The sequence below is a fragment of the Aulonocara sp. 'chitande type north' Nkhata Bay genome, linkage group LG23 (assembly GCF_057382095.1).
Source record: "Aulonocara sp. 'chitande type north' Nkhata Bay isolate Kocher_YH1m ecotype deep benthic linkage group LG23, A_spYH_male_GT1.1, whole genome shotgun sequence".
Classification (NCBI taxonomy): domain Eukaryota; kingdom Metazoa; phylum Chordata; class Actinopteri; order Cichliformes; family Cichlidae; genus Aulonocara; species Aulonocara sp. 'chitande type north' Nkhata Bay.
Window position 1 is genome coordinate 14881176 of NC_141365.1, and position 13068 is coordinate 14894243.

General features: G+C 41.1%; 1 protein-coding gene and 1 long non-coding RNA gene across 5 annotated transcripts in view; one reads left to right on the plus strand and one right to left on the minus strand.

Moving 5' to 3' along the window:
- The window catches only part of LOC147301423 (uncharacterized), a 74185-nt gene extending 61681 nt beyond the window's left edge, over positions 1-12504 (plus strand). For both annotated transcript variants that reach the window (XR_015127236.1, XR_015127237.1), the window contains exons 3-4: positions 11967-12134; positions 12275-12504. This is a non-coding gene — a long non-coding RNA (uncharacterized LOC147301423). The remainder of the gene's footprint in view (positions 1-11966; positions 12135-12274) is intronic.
- Positions 1-13068, minus strand: part of lpp (LIM domain containing preferred translocation partner in lipoma) — a 189849-nt gene that overhangs the window by 55354 nt on the left and 121427 nt on the right. For all 3 annotated transcript variants that reach the window (XM_086283730.1, XM_086283728.1, XM_086283729.1), the window contains exon 7: positions 12830-13068. This exon is cut by the window's right edge and continues 367 nt beyond it. In XM_086283730.1, the coding sequence (XP_086139856.1) occupies positions 12830-13068 (239 nt within the window). The remainder of the gene's footprint in view (positions 1-12829) is intronic.

Genomic DNA, 13068 nt, shown 5'->3' on the forward strand with positions numbered 1-13068 from the left:
CGTGGACCAAAAAAGGCAGTACTATGCTATGGTGGTTTTTTTTTTTTGGTTTTTTTTCCCCAGTGGTGGGAGATAATGGAGGTCACAGAGGAAACTTGCATAAACATAAAAAAAAAACAAGATGCAAAGTGAAACAGAAAAGCCAAACCCAGCACTCAGGGCTACACTAAGGCCCAGAACAAGACAGGGAAGGATTATTCTGAACTGTGAATCATGCAAAGCTTATACAGAGTATAAAATAGGCCCGGCCCTTAAACTTGGCTAATATGTGAAAAGTTTGGTGCCAAGATTTAAAAATAAATAAATAACAAAATCACTGTGCATTTCTAAATGTATCATTACAGAAATTATATTCAGCATTTCACTGATGATTCCACAGGCAGTCACAAAGGTAAGAGAAGACGGCAAATTAACATAATCGTTATAGTAATTAGTGTGTATTTAAATGTGCATCAAATAGTTGAAACACGGATTTCAATCTTGTGTTTTCATTGGGCTTCTTATGATTGATGTCTTAACATAATAATCATAATCTTCCATCACCTGACTCCTGAGCCGATACTGAGTTTTTCTCTCTTTTCTTCCTGTGCAAACATTCTCTTAAAATTTTGAATCTCTTGCAGCTTCTTAGTATTTCTGATTGCGCCGTTGCAGTCTCCTGCTTACTCCCTTCTGTCTCCTCGTCCCTTCATTTCCTCCCTTGACATTTAAAAAGCCTCAGTTTTAAATATCTATCACGCACAGAACACTACAGTAATGTGGTGTTGACACAGGTCGTGAGCTCTGAAGGTGCCTTTAAAAACAACTTAAAATCGAACTTTGAAAACACTGTAAAAACATCTTCAGGCCCACTTAGGGGTTCGTAACTTCCTACTCTCTGGTCTTTTCGCCTGACAGGGTAATATTTTCAATTAAGAAAGTCTTTCCACAGCCTTTTAGCTTCAGAACGAAGCTAAGCGCTTGCTTTGGGAAGAGTGGGTGGTTTGTTGTTGATGGGGGGCTGTTTGAACTCTATTTTAGAACTTGAGAAGTGGGTAAATGCCACCAAAGCCCAACACCTCTGCACCTCTTCAATCCAGCCCAGCGACGACAGCAGGTTGAAAACAAGAAAATAAACTGCTAAGACATTTTGGATTGCCGGAGCTCACTGAACTGCAATGACAGGTATCGATCGGGCCAGTTATTTACCAGCCAAGCTATTCGTCTGAGAGGGGGCATGAAGAGAACACAGTGGCAGGGGCTATTATTTATGAGCAGTTATGTGACAAACACTTCTGATCTACGAGGGGTTACGACTGGCTGAAGGTAGCGGCCAATCAACAACTAACAAAAAAAGAACCTGAAAGCAACTACAACAATATTCAAGTGACACCAATGAGCTCATCTATAAAATGAGTATCATGAATCAAATAATCATTGGGAGGTTTTCTGGAACATTCAAGTTGTAGCTCTGTAAACAGAAGCTTTGTAAAAATCATCTTTATTCCATGTAAAGACTCACAGCTGCACATCTCTTTATTGGAGTTGCCTGGAAATAAGAATCTGGTAGTTCATTGGAATTCACACATACAACTGAATGGAGCTTTCCAGGAAAGAAAATACCCATGAAAAGCTGCATTACATAGATTTATAGATGTTCTTTTTGAAATTATTTATATGTCTCTCATAACCCAACACTAGGCTTACAGTGGCCATATGCTCACTTATAGTTACAGCGATAATGGCCAGGAAACTTTGTTCATTTAGTAATGCTATAAAATTGTGTTTAATCGCAAAAAACCCAGCTATTTAGCAATCAGATAGGGTCATAAATGACCCTATCATATTTTCTACAGGAATCCATTTTTAATGGTTTTATCTGTTTTAAATCAGAGTTTGTATATGTGGAATACTTCAGAAATCTCGCAAAGAAACACTTAAAATCAAGACTTCCTCAACAGTACTTCTCTAGGTTTGCAAGCCACTTGACTGTAAAACAACATAGTAATTGGAATTTGATAATTAAGATACAATCAAAGCTTATGTCTTTCAAAAATGTGTACACATATTGCACATAACCTTGCCATACCAATGGACCATGTGGATCATGTAAGGAACTACTAACCAATTAGTAGATAGTAGATACTAAATAAAAGTCCATCCATCCATCCATCTTCATCCGCTTTATCCGGGGCCGGGTCGCAGGGGCAGCAGCTTAAGCAGAGAAACCCAGACCTCCCTCTCCCCAGCCACCTCCTCCAGCTTATCCGGGGGAACACCAAGGCGTTCCCAGGCCAACCAAGAGATATAATCTCTCCAGTGTGTCCTGGGTCTGCCCCGGGTCCTCCTCCCGGTGGGACATGCCTGGAACACCGCGCCCAGGAGGCATCCTTGTCAGATGCCCAAACCAGCTCAGCTGGCTCCTTTCGATGTGGAGGAGCAGCGGCTCTACTCTGAGCCCCTCCTGGATGGCCGAACTTCTCACCCTATCTCTAAGGGAGAGGCCAGCCACCCTTCGGAGGAAGCTCATTTCCGCCGCTTGTATACCCTTTATGAAGAAAACATCGAGGGAAGAGTTTATCCTGCCCGGGTTACTGGGGCCCCGCCCTGGAGCGAGGCCCGGGAGGGTGCCCGAGGGCGAGCGTCTGGTGGCCGGGCCTTAGTCCATGGGGCCCGGCCGGGCACAGCCCGAAAAGGGGACATGGGCCCATCCTCCCACAGGCCCACCACCCGCAGGAGGCGCTATAGGGGTCGGGTGCATTGTGTGTCGGGTGGCGGCCAGGAGCGGAGGCCGTGGCGGACTGATCCCCGGCTGCCAAGACTGGCAATCGAGACTAAATAAAAGTATTGTTTTAAATCTTTAGTGACCTGTTATGATTATAAGTTCTCCTTATAATTATTATCAAGGAGTAGCTGTGGTTAAAAACTCTCAGGATGTTCCTTTTTACTTTCCAGCAGGTGGTTTCGTATACCATCAGGACAGCTGTAGTTTTAGGGCACAATTAAAAGTCTTCACTACTTTGTCATTATTTTATTTATTAGTCATCTGTAAAGGCATTCCAATTTAAAACAAAAGTCAGAACTCCCATACTTCAGCAGCTACTCTGATTTTGAAGAGCTGTGGTAGTAAAACATCACTTAGGTAATCAGTTTTCAATATTGTCTCATGCATTTATTCATAGCACAGCATCTCTATTAACCTTAATTGGCCCAGTTCCTCTGTGTTGTTACACACCTGTTTTAAACCTAGAAGCAGTAACTGAGAGGAAGCTTTCGAATGTGTTGGCAAGAAAGTGAACCATAAGGAGATCCGCCATAAATCGCTGACCTCGGATCAGATCCACCGGACTGACCTTTAGTCTGCGAAGCATTCGGTAACAAAATCCTGAGTGGACCACCGCTGCACACTGTGCCAGCAACACGTCGGAGGCACAGCAGTAATTACATACAGTAGCTTGTACCTCTGCAATGCTACGGGGAATACAGCTGATCCTTGTCGCACGATCTGACCTGCATTAGAGGTGTAATGGCTTCTGATGATATGACAGACAAGAATGCGTGCTGCATAGTTACAAGGCACAAGTCAGTCAACCGATACGAGGCCAAAGATTTAATATTCCAAACTGACATTAGCTTAAAGGGTGAGAGGATGTAAGTACCTCATGAGGCTTTTTTCAGCAGTATGTGAAAAAGTCCTGCACAGCCTCCTATTTAAATGACTATAACAGTCTCTATTTTTAGATTTAGTTGTTAAAATGAAGTAGGCCTTACACTGCCTGAAATATCTGCTGTGTAAATGTTTATTGATACCAGTTTCGTTTCTCTTGCACTTTAAAGATTTATCTTACACACCCTTACATTTCCTCCCAGCAACTTATATTTTTTCAGAAAGCACAGAATACTTTAAAAACTTTAAATTGATGAAATGTCAAGTGCATCCCTAGCCAATGCCTGTTGCAGCTCTTAGTTTATGTGTATATTGTAGTTACATTTACTGGTGTTTCCAAGGGCCTCCACCTCGACTGACCTGCTGCTGTGGTATTCTACACATGGAAGGAGGCACTTCTTAAAAGAGCTCACCACCAACCAATGAGCTCAAAGGTTGGAGCATATATAGAAGATGTTTCCATATTTACATGAATGACTAGAAAGGCAGCAAAATTCACAGATCATCATTTTTGCGAAAGGGAGCAGAGCAATGTGGAATTTCCTGTGAGCTGTGCAGTATTGGTGTGGTTGCCAAAGACTGTATATAAAAGATGGCTGTAGCCATTGTGACATCACCTACTGTTTGTGAAGGTTCACAGTTACTACGATTTACAAAGGTAGACGAATTGCTGACACGCTTCAATCGATCTGGGTCAGTCTGCTCCAAAGACTGCGTCTTGTCTGCGATGCATTTATGTCCCATACGGACTTCATGTTACTGTGGTTATATAAAAGCAAGACTCCCAAGTACCCAAATCATTTTGTAGTACAGCCCCATTTGTGCAGGAATCAACCAGTTTGGAACCATTTCAAAAGCAATGAGTTTACAAGTTGCAGATCACATGCCGCGGTGCCAAACCACTGTTTTCACTATTGTGACGGTAGCACAAAGCACACCCTCCTTTATCCTGCTTGTTGACGCTAATAAAAACCACAGTGTTAAACATAGCAATCATTATGTTTTATACAGTAAGGCGTTAAGTGTTTAATGAGGTCATGAGTCAGTCAAAAAGTACAATGTTTATTTTGTTTTTCCTCGACTTCTGTACAATCCAACTTCTTTTTGCATCCAGGTTCAGAAAAATAAGATCCATTATGCCACTCTTGGACGCTGTAATCTTTAAGTAGCGAGATTTTCAGCACAATTTCAACTAACTGAATTCAACGAACTTCAAAAAAAATCCTAAGAAAAAACAAATTAATGCTCATTTCTTCCTTTACTAACAGCAGGCATCAGGGTTTGGTTTGTTGGGATAAAATGCTGGTGGTGCCAATTCTCCATCCTCTGCCATTAAATCTTGTCAGCAGAGATACATTTTAACTGAAACGTTGCCTCTGACAAAAAAGTGGAAAACATGATGGAAAGATGTTTTTTTATGCACACAGAGATGCGATGTTTTCATCTGTCACAAGATTTCGTCTCGCCAGTGGATTTTAAGACAGCTCCGGTCTGTTCTTATTTTATGCGTTTCTACTCATTTGGCAATGCGTAAGAAACACATCAACGTGCCAGCAAAGGCAAATATGATGATTTCTAGCAAGTAAACATAAATCCAAGTTTATAATATTGAACTACTCTGCAAATTACTACTGCAAATTTCTATTAAAAGCACGGACAAGTTCCCTGTCGTCTTGGTGCCGTGAACACGTAGCAGTAAGCACCATTAACTGCCAGACTAAAGCTCACAGACTACTATTAAAGAAAAGCAGCTTTTATGTGTAATCTTGCCTTTTTAAAACATGGAAAAAAACAGTTGAAAGGGCAAAGCAGCTCACAGGTGTAATTGGAGTATTCATACTTAGATATGCGTGGGTGTGCTTTTTCAAAATCATAACTCATTTTGTTTTTAATTGTTCTGTCAAGACAATAAGACTGAGAAACTGCATGGAAAATGTTCTAATTATACTTTCAGATTCATTACCTGCACAAACGCACTCGGATTCACACATAAAGGCTTATTTTAGTGGCATCGTTCTTCTGAAAGCACCACTGTAAATTAATATAGCAGGAAAAACAACGTTTTTACAGAAATAGATGTGATTGTGTCCTTAAGTATCGTGGCGTTTGAATAGAAAACACATAAATGTGTTGAGGTACAGAGCGAGAATTTAAGGCTGCTTTTTCTGATGTTAAGACTTTATGGTTAAGTAAAAATAGACGGCAGCTTTAAGGAATTCTAAGGAGTATTTATTTCATTCCCATGTAGCCGGAGGGAGATTCTGTAGACTGAAGAAAAACACATAAAAATATGTGGATGAGCTTTCTATGTAAAAGCTCCATGAAGCTGTGAAGGAAATGAAAATAGACAAAAAGGACAGTAGATGTGTATATGTGACACGATCACTGACCTGATGTGAGAAAAATCCATGTTTTTAATGAGGCCAGCGCATAGATGCTAAGCACAAATTGTCAGTACAATAAGAAATATGGAGCAGTCTGCCTGTCGGTACATATTTGGTACAGAACACAGTGCAATTTGTTTCAAGGTGCATCTACATGCAGAGAAGATCACAGGGTTACAGATAACATGTCTTCATCTCATCGAAGCCTTTGGCTCTCGCTTTGTAGTTACACATGGTGGTAACCCTGCACCAGGCGCTGAATTCTCTCTGCAGCCGAGCTGGTAACCCGGCACTCAGTCTGCTGGCTTTTTTAAGATCTGCACATGGTTCTTAAATTTAGGGCAGCTAGGGTCATCTCCTGAGGAGCCAGCATCGCATGTGATGTAAACAAGCAAGTGTTCACACATGCATAAATATAATTATCTCTACCATGCAAACCTACCTCTGAGAACTGGGGTCCTACACAACCAAAAAGCCACAACAAAGACGATTTACAGGTAAGCTACAGGTAACCAGAGCTCATTTTTTCCAGCATAACAAGGAAAGTTCTTTAATTAACTTTTTCATGGTAACAATCAGTTAGATGAAAGATTACAGTCATCTGACATCAGAAAACAAAGAAGCACACGTGAAAGGTTTTCATTGTTTTTAAGGCTCAGACTCACTTCACAAACAAGGTCTTTGTCTGTTATCACTTCCTTTTTTTCTTGTAGCAGGAGCCAGCTACACCACCGCAAGCACACATCATCGGTTTTTTCACACATTTTCTAAAATGCCCCCCGATGACAGTACCCAGGTAAGGAAATCCCAAATATACGCAGCTTTTTCTGTGAGAGAAACGTTTCCATATATTAATGGGACTTCTTCAGTCTCATAAACGTGCCAACATTGTGTTTGCAAAAGGAGCAGACTGAGAAGTCACTTGGATGAGTGATGTCCAGATGAACAGAATCAACTCTGTGGGACTTTTAAAATGCAGCACTGTGATGCGATATTTACATTTATCCTGCAATATGACATCTTGCTATATATCATATAATCTTCCACTGTGATTGTAAATGTACAGCCTGTGCAGCCAGCGATGCATTACTTAAATTCTGACTAAGTTCTCCCATGAGAATGAGGTGCAGTGATAATGTTAAAGGACTGCAAGATCTCCCTTCAGGGGGGGGGGGATAATTAACAAACAAAAGAGGAAGGCCCCTTTCAGGTTTCTCTCTTTTTCAAGTATAAAAAAAAATCTGAAAACAAACAAGTCCAAGTTGTCATAACGGGACTTCCAGGGAGCAATTAGTTCCTAAAAATGATCCATGCTGATGTCAGCACTTTCATTATTAACATTTCTCATAAAAGTTGGGGCATTATTCAGCACGGTTGAACGAAAAATGTGGGATCTAAAAACAACTTTTGACTTCTGGTCGTTTTTTGAATGCTTTAAAGTTCTTTACTTTTTTATACTTCTTGTATCACTGACCTTATACGCTTACTGCCTTTTGTCTAAAGCTCGTGATGAATCCTCTTTATTCCACCTCAGACAGAAGCTGTTTTTTACTTTGCTTGATCTGCACAAAAGTTTAAAATCATTCTGCACTTTCCATTTTAATGACTGTTTGATTAGCCTTGAAAGTATTTTTTTTTTTATTAGCCACTCTCTTAAACACCGTAGTTATATTAAAATCAGGAATACTTAAATACAAAATCCATGAGATAACGTAATGTCAAAAATGTCCTAATTAATGTTTCCATTGCAATTGAATTGCTTAACTTTTGATCGACTTTCACCTGGATCGGTTTAAAGGTTAAAAGCACAGTTTTGGGAGATGATTCGTACCCAATTACACGGCTATAAAGGTTTCTCTGGACATGTCCTGATGGCACCATATGCAAATGTTGTCGGCCAGGTCAAAAGCCAACGTGGCCAGAACTGGAAGGCAGAAATACGTCAAGCTCTTTAAACATGTTTGACAGTTGAAACCATCATTGACCTTCGAGGGGGCTTTAACTGGCTATGGGGACTGAGCAGTGCAAAATAATCCTCTCCTGTCAAACGTCACTCAAGCTTAGCAAAAACACAGGGCATCATCCAGCTCAGCTTTGCTCCAACAACTGGAAACACTGAGAGAATCGCGGAAAATGGTACATTAACCGGCAGCCATGAAATCTGTTTGAGATCAAACACTAGTGGATTTAGGTAATTAAGCACCGTTGAAGTGTGTTGATGCGAGGAGCTCTTCTCACACCTTCACTTTACGGGTGAGTAAGGGTACGTTGGGAGATTGGGCGTAGGCAAGCTGAGGGTGACGTGGGGTGACGCCAGGGGCAGAGCAGACGAGCTAATCAGAACTAGTCTAGATCATAGAATTTCATCCAAGGATTTTCTCTTCGACTTCTGATGAAACTGACCTTCTATGAATACCCTCAATTATGCAAAATGATCTCTTTAATAAAGTCCTCAATCAAAGTCACAGACCCCCTACTGAGAAAGTCCCGGGTTGCATAAAATCACCATTAGCTCTCAGTGACTTCAGATGGCTTTTGATAATTATGACAAAAAATGTAAATAGTTCATTTTCTATGACTGGGCTTTGGGTTATTTACACAACAGATTAAAAGACTAACTTTAAGTCGATTTATGACTGTTTGTATAAGGTTATAAACATGTCACGACACTGGGTCAAGCAGAGAGATGATCATAAAGGCAAAGTTGACAGAGTCTGCTTTCATTCTAATCTGCCTTTTGTGATGTCCCTGCTCTGCTTTGGCATTAAAACGCTGCTATTCTGGACACAAGTGAGAAAACAAAATGATTAGATTAAAGGTTTGGATGCACATGTTTTAGAGGAGGTTCGGCTCAGATTTGATCACTCATTTACAGCTCATTCATGGATATGGAGTATTAAAGTTTCCTGATGTGTTTCACAGCATCCAAATACAGCAGGAGGAGTGGGGGTGAGGGGTGGCTCACAGCCCATTATCCTGCTGCAGAATATCCTTGGGAAAGAAAGACAAATATATACATACATTGCACAAGCTATATCTGTAAAATTAGTGATTCGCTTTTATCTGAAATCAAAGAGATGCTCGCAAATGTAATAAACGCCACCTTTTGTTTTTTAATAATGCATCATACTGGGACCGCAGTGAGCTTTTCAAGCAAAGTGTAGACTTTTGTTTTGAACAAATATAATTAGACTTATTTTTAAAATACTTGCTGCAATGCTGAATCTAATTTGTATTTAGTAAAGTACAGTCCTTGATGAGCTATTCCCAGAGGCTGGGAGGCCCAGTTTGTATTTTCAATCATCATAAAATCCTTGAATTAAAGAAAACTCAAGGGTCTTCCACTTTCCAGAGATTGTCGAAGGCTGGATATGTTGAGATTAGAATAGCTCGTCTCTGTGGCATAGAGTCTATGGGACAACAGAGGGTTTTTATTCTTTTCAGTCATGTACAGATCTATAAAAAGGTTTAGTACTAATTCTTTGCCTTGTGTTTTTTACTATATTGTCTGCTTGTTCCCTTTAAAATATTATTTATTCATTTCTGTTCATCCATCCATTGCTTTCTATTTAAGCAACCCAAGGTTGTGGGGGGCTAGAGCCAATTCTAGGTCTTTGTTGGGTGAGAGTCTCTTGCAGACAGAGACACGTGCTCATAGGCTTCTGCATTAAAATGCCTGATTTCAGAGCATTAACAAACATTTAGATTCTGGTATAAAAATGTTTTTTTTGGTCTCTCTGGATAGTGTCTCTGTTCATAACTCATCGGAATTGATGGTGATTGAGCAGATGGCTACCCGTTAGTCTTCACCTTAACTGGAGTCACTGAGCTGGACCTCTCCACTCTGTCTGAGCTGTTGGAACCTTTCAAAGCATTTTTAATGGAGCTTTCTAAATGTTTATTCTACTAACAGACAGTCAAGTCCACTTTTGGTCAATGAAATTCTAACTGTTTATTTTAATTTTACTCAATTTAATTAGCCCATATCTGTGTCTGTGCTTCACCTGGAAATTTTATGGATGCAAGCCAAACTAGAGTCAGACAATAACCTCGAAGATATGGCTACTTCTGGCTCAAAATAAGCAAATAAACAAATAAAACAACATTGCCAAAAAACTAAAACTGAGACTTCAAAATGCTGACCCAGAAACCTACATCCATACACTAAAATGGTAAATGGTCTGTATTTCTATAGCGCTTTACTTGACCCCAAAGCGCTTTACACAACCAGTCATCCACCCATTCACACACACACACATTCACACACTGGTGATGGCAAGCTACAGTGTAGCCACAGCCGCCCTGGGGCGCACTGACAGAGGCGAGGCTGCCCACCGGGCCCTCTGACCACCACCAGTAGGCAACGGGTGAAGTGTCTTGCCCAAGGACACAACGACCGAGACTGTCGGAGCCGGGGCTCGAACCGGCAACCTTCCGATTACAAGACGAACGCTCAACTCTTGAGCCACGATAGTCTACTATATTGGTGATAGGAGATATATTGGTGCAGATATCAATCTGGATTCCTACCCTCACCTATGGCCACAAGCTCTGGGTTATGACTGAGAGAATGAGGTGTGGATACAATTGGCAGAAATGAATTTCCTCCATCAGGGTGAAGAACTTAGTCATTCATAACAGTGGCTCAGAGTAGAATTACTAATACTCCACATTGAAAGGAGCCAGTTGAGACGGTTGGTGCATCTAAGCAGCACGCCTCCTGAGCACCTCCTAGGAGATGTTTTGGATATTTTCTGCTGGGAAGAGGGACAGAGCAGGTCCTGGAAACACTGGAAAGATTACCTCAGTCAGCTGGCTTGGGAACACTTTGATGCCCCCCCTCGACAGGTGGGGAGTAGGTGGCCGGGGAGATCTGGGATTTGGACTGCTGCCCATGGATGGATGTTTGGACAGTTAGATGGCTGGAATCAACCCATTAAACACTGAACTCACGCAGTAAAACAAACTAACCAACTGAGGCAACGGTAGACAGACAACTCCTGTGTTTTGTGAAGTAAAACAGTGTTTTGGTCAGTCGAGTGTGGTGGAGTGTAACAACTTCAGTTCCCTGTGGAAAAGACCTGTCTGAAGGCAGGTAAAGTGGGGAAAATGCTCCAAATAAAGCGTCCAAGTAAACCAACATTTATTTCTTGCCTACAGTCTTCTACTGCAAGTAACACACTGACTATGGATTTGAACCTGGATCTGAAGGCCCCGCAAAACCAAATGATTTAGCCAGTGAAAAGGTTTTCATCATAAACATCAGAAAGAAATATGTAGAATAATTTTACTGAGTTTTCTGAAAAGCACAGCAGTTCTTGGCTGAGAAAACAACATTTTTTGCACTGAAATAAAACAGGTTAATCTAGAAAGTGATTGCACCGTACCACAGGTTGGCTTAATAAAAAATACAAAAATGTATATCACGTATCATCATTCAGTCTAAAGATTTCCATGTTCAACTGTTTTTTAAAAGCTCTTAGCTTGAAGGACAGTCATACAATAGCTCCTAACCACATGCACATGTTTGGAAACTACATACTGACACATTCACATTCCAGCTGGGCACAAATAACTGGAAAAATAACTATTACAGTGAAGTACAAGCTTAGGTTTACAAAACACAGCTGGTAGATACACTGTTGAAGTACACTAGTACAAGTTGGCTATTATGGTGTAAAGCCCAACAGGTTCAGGTTTAAATAACTTTATTCAGAGAATTTCAATGAAAGATGGCTTCATACTGCTTTGGCAAATAATGTTGCACGAATGTATGCATACCTTCCACACAAATATGAATACACAAATAACAGTGATGTTTACAGTACGGAGATCTGCACCGTTGCACACCCACTGTTTTTGCCTTTATTAAATTGTATAAAACATAACTGGAAAGCTACAACAGAGAGAGAATGAGACCAGGCTGTGTTTTTCAGACTCTTGCTGTCTAGCTGTGACCTGCAAGGCTCAGTGGATGTGGGTGAACACTTTCTAAAGGTTCTGTCAGTGAGCTGCTGACCCAAGCAAAGCAGTTTAAATACCTGTGGGTCATTTTCGTGACAACAAAATGGAGGAGGACTTCAACGGGAGGAATGAATGATGAGGTGATCTAAGAGATAACCAGAGCTCTTGATTTATCTTTTGATTTTGCAACTTTAAACCATTGGCACCTGGTGACTCAAAGAGCACAATTTCTCATTTAAGTGACTGAAATCTTTTCTTCCCATTTTTGATATATCTTTAGAGGTTCACAGAGGTTTCAAGAGGAGCAACTATGCGTTTGACAAATGCAAACTGAGGTGGTTCAAGCATCCAGTAAGGACACCTCCAAGTCAGGAACTCGAGGGACATCTAACCCTAACGCTGCAGGACAAACCTAGAACACATTGGAGGGATTAAACATCCCAGCTGAGCGTAAAAATGCCTTACAATTCTCAAAGGCAACTCTACTTATTAAACAGGAAGTGAAACTCTTTAGAATGAGAAATGCTTTTGTGTTTTGTGTGTTGGCATATTTTTATGGCAGAAACTGGAACTCCCAGAGAAAACCCACAGAAACAAGGGGGGGCGAGGGTGCCTCCTGCCCAGCTTCAAACCCAGGACCTTCTGGCTGTGAGGAAAAGAGCTAACCGCTAAAACACTGTGCTGCCACAGTGGTTAACCTAAAGCTATCAACTTAGATGCTTAAAGTGTCAGAAAATATTAGACCAGTTGATGTCAATAACGAGATTAAAGCCTTTTCAAACTACCATATCCAAGAATATGAACAACGACTGCATGATGATGATGACGTTCTTACCTTTGGTGGAATCGTTGGACTAGAAGTGTATGGAGCCAAGCTGGGTGGCACATCTGTAATGTAGGTCTTCTTGGGGCCTGGGGTCTGGTATCCTTGGGCTGGGACTGCTTGAGGTCTTCTAGAGTTTATTCCACTTACTTGTGGCGCACCTGGATGCTGCTGTTCTTGATATGGCCCCGGTGCCATTGGAGAGAAGCCAGGCTGTGGCGGGCCATAAGCAAAGTCAGGACCTTTGGGCT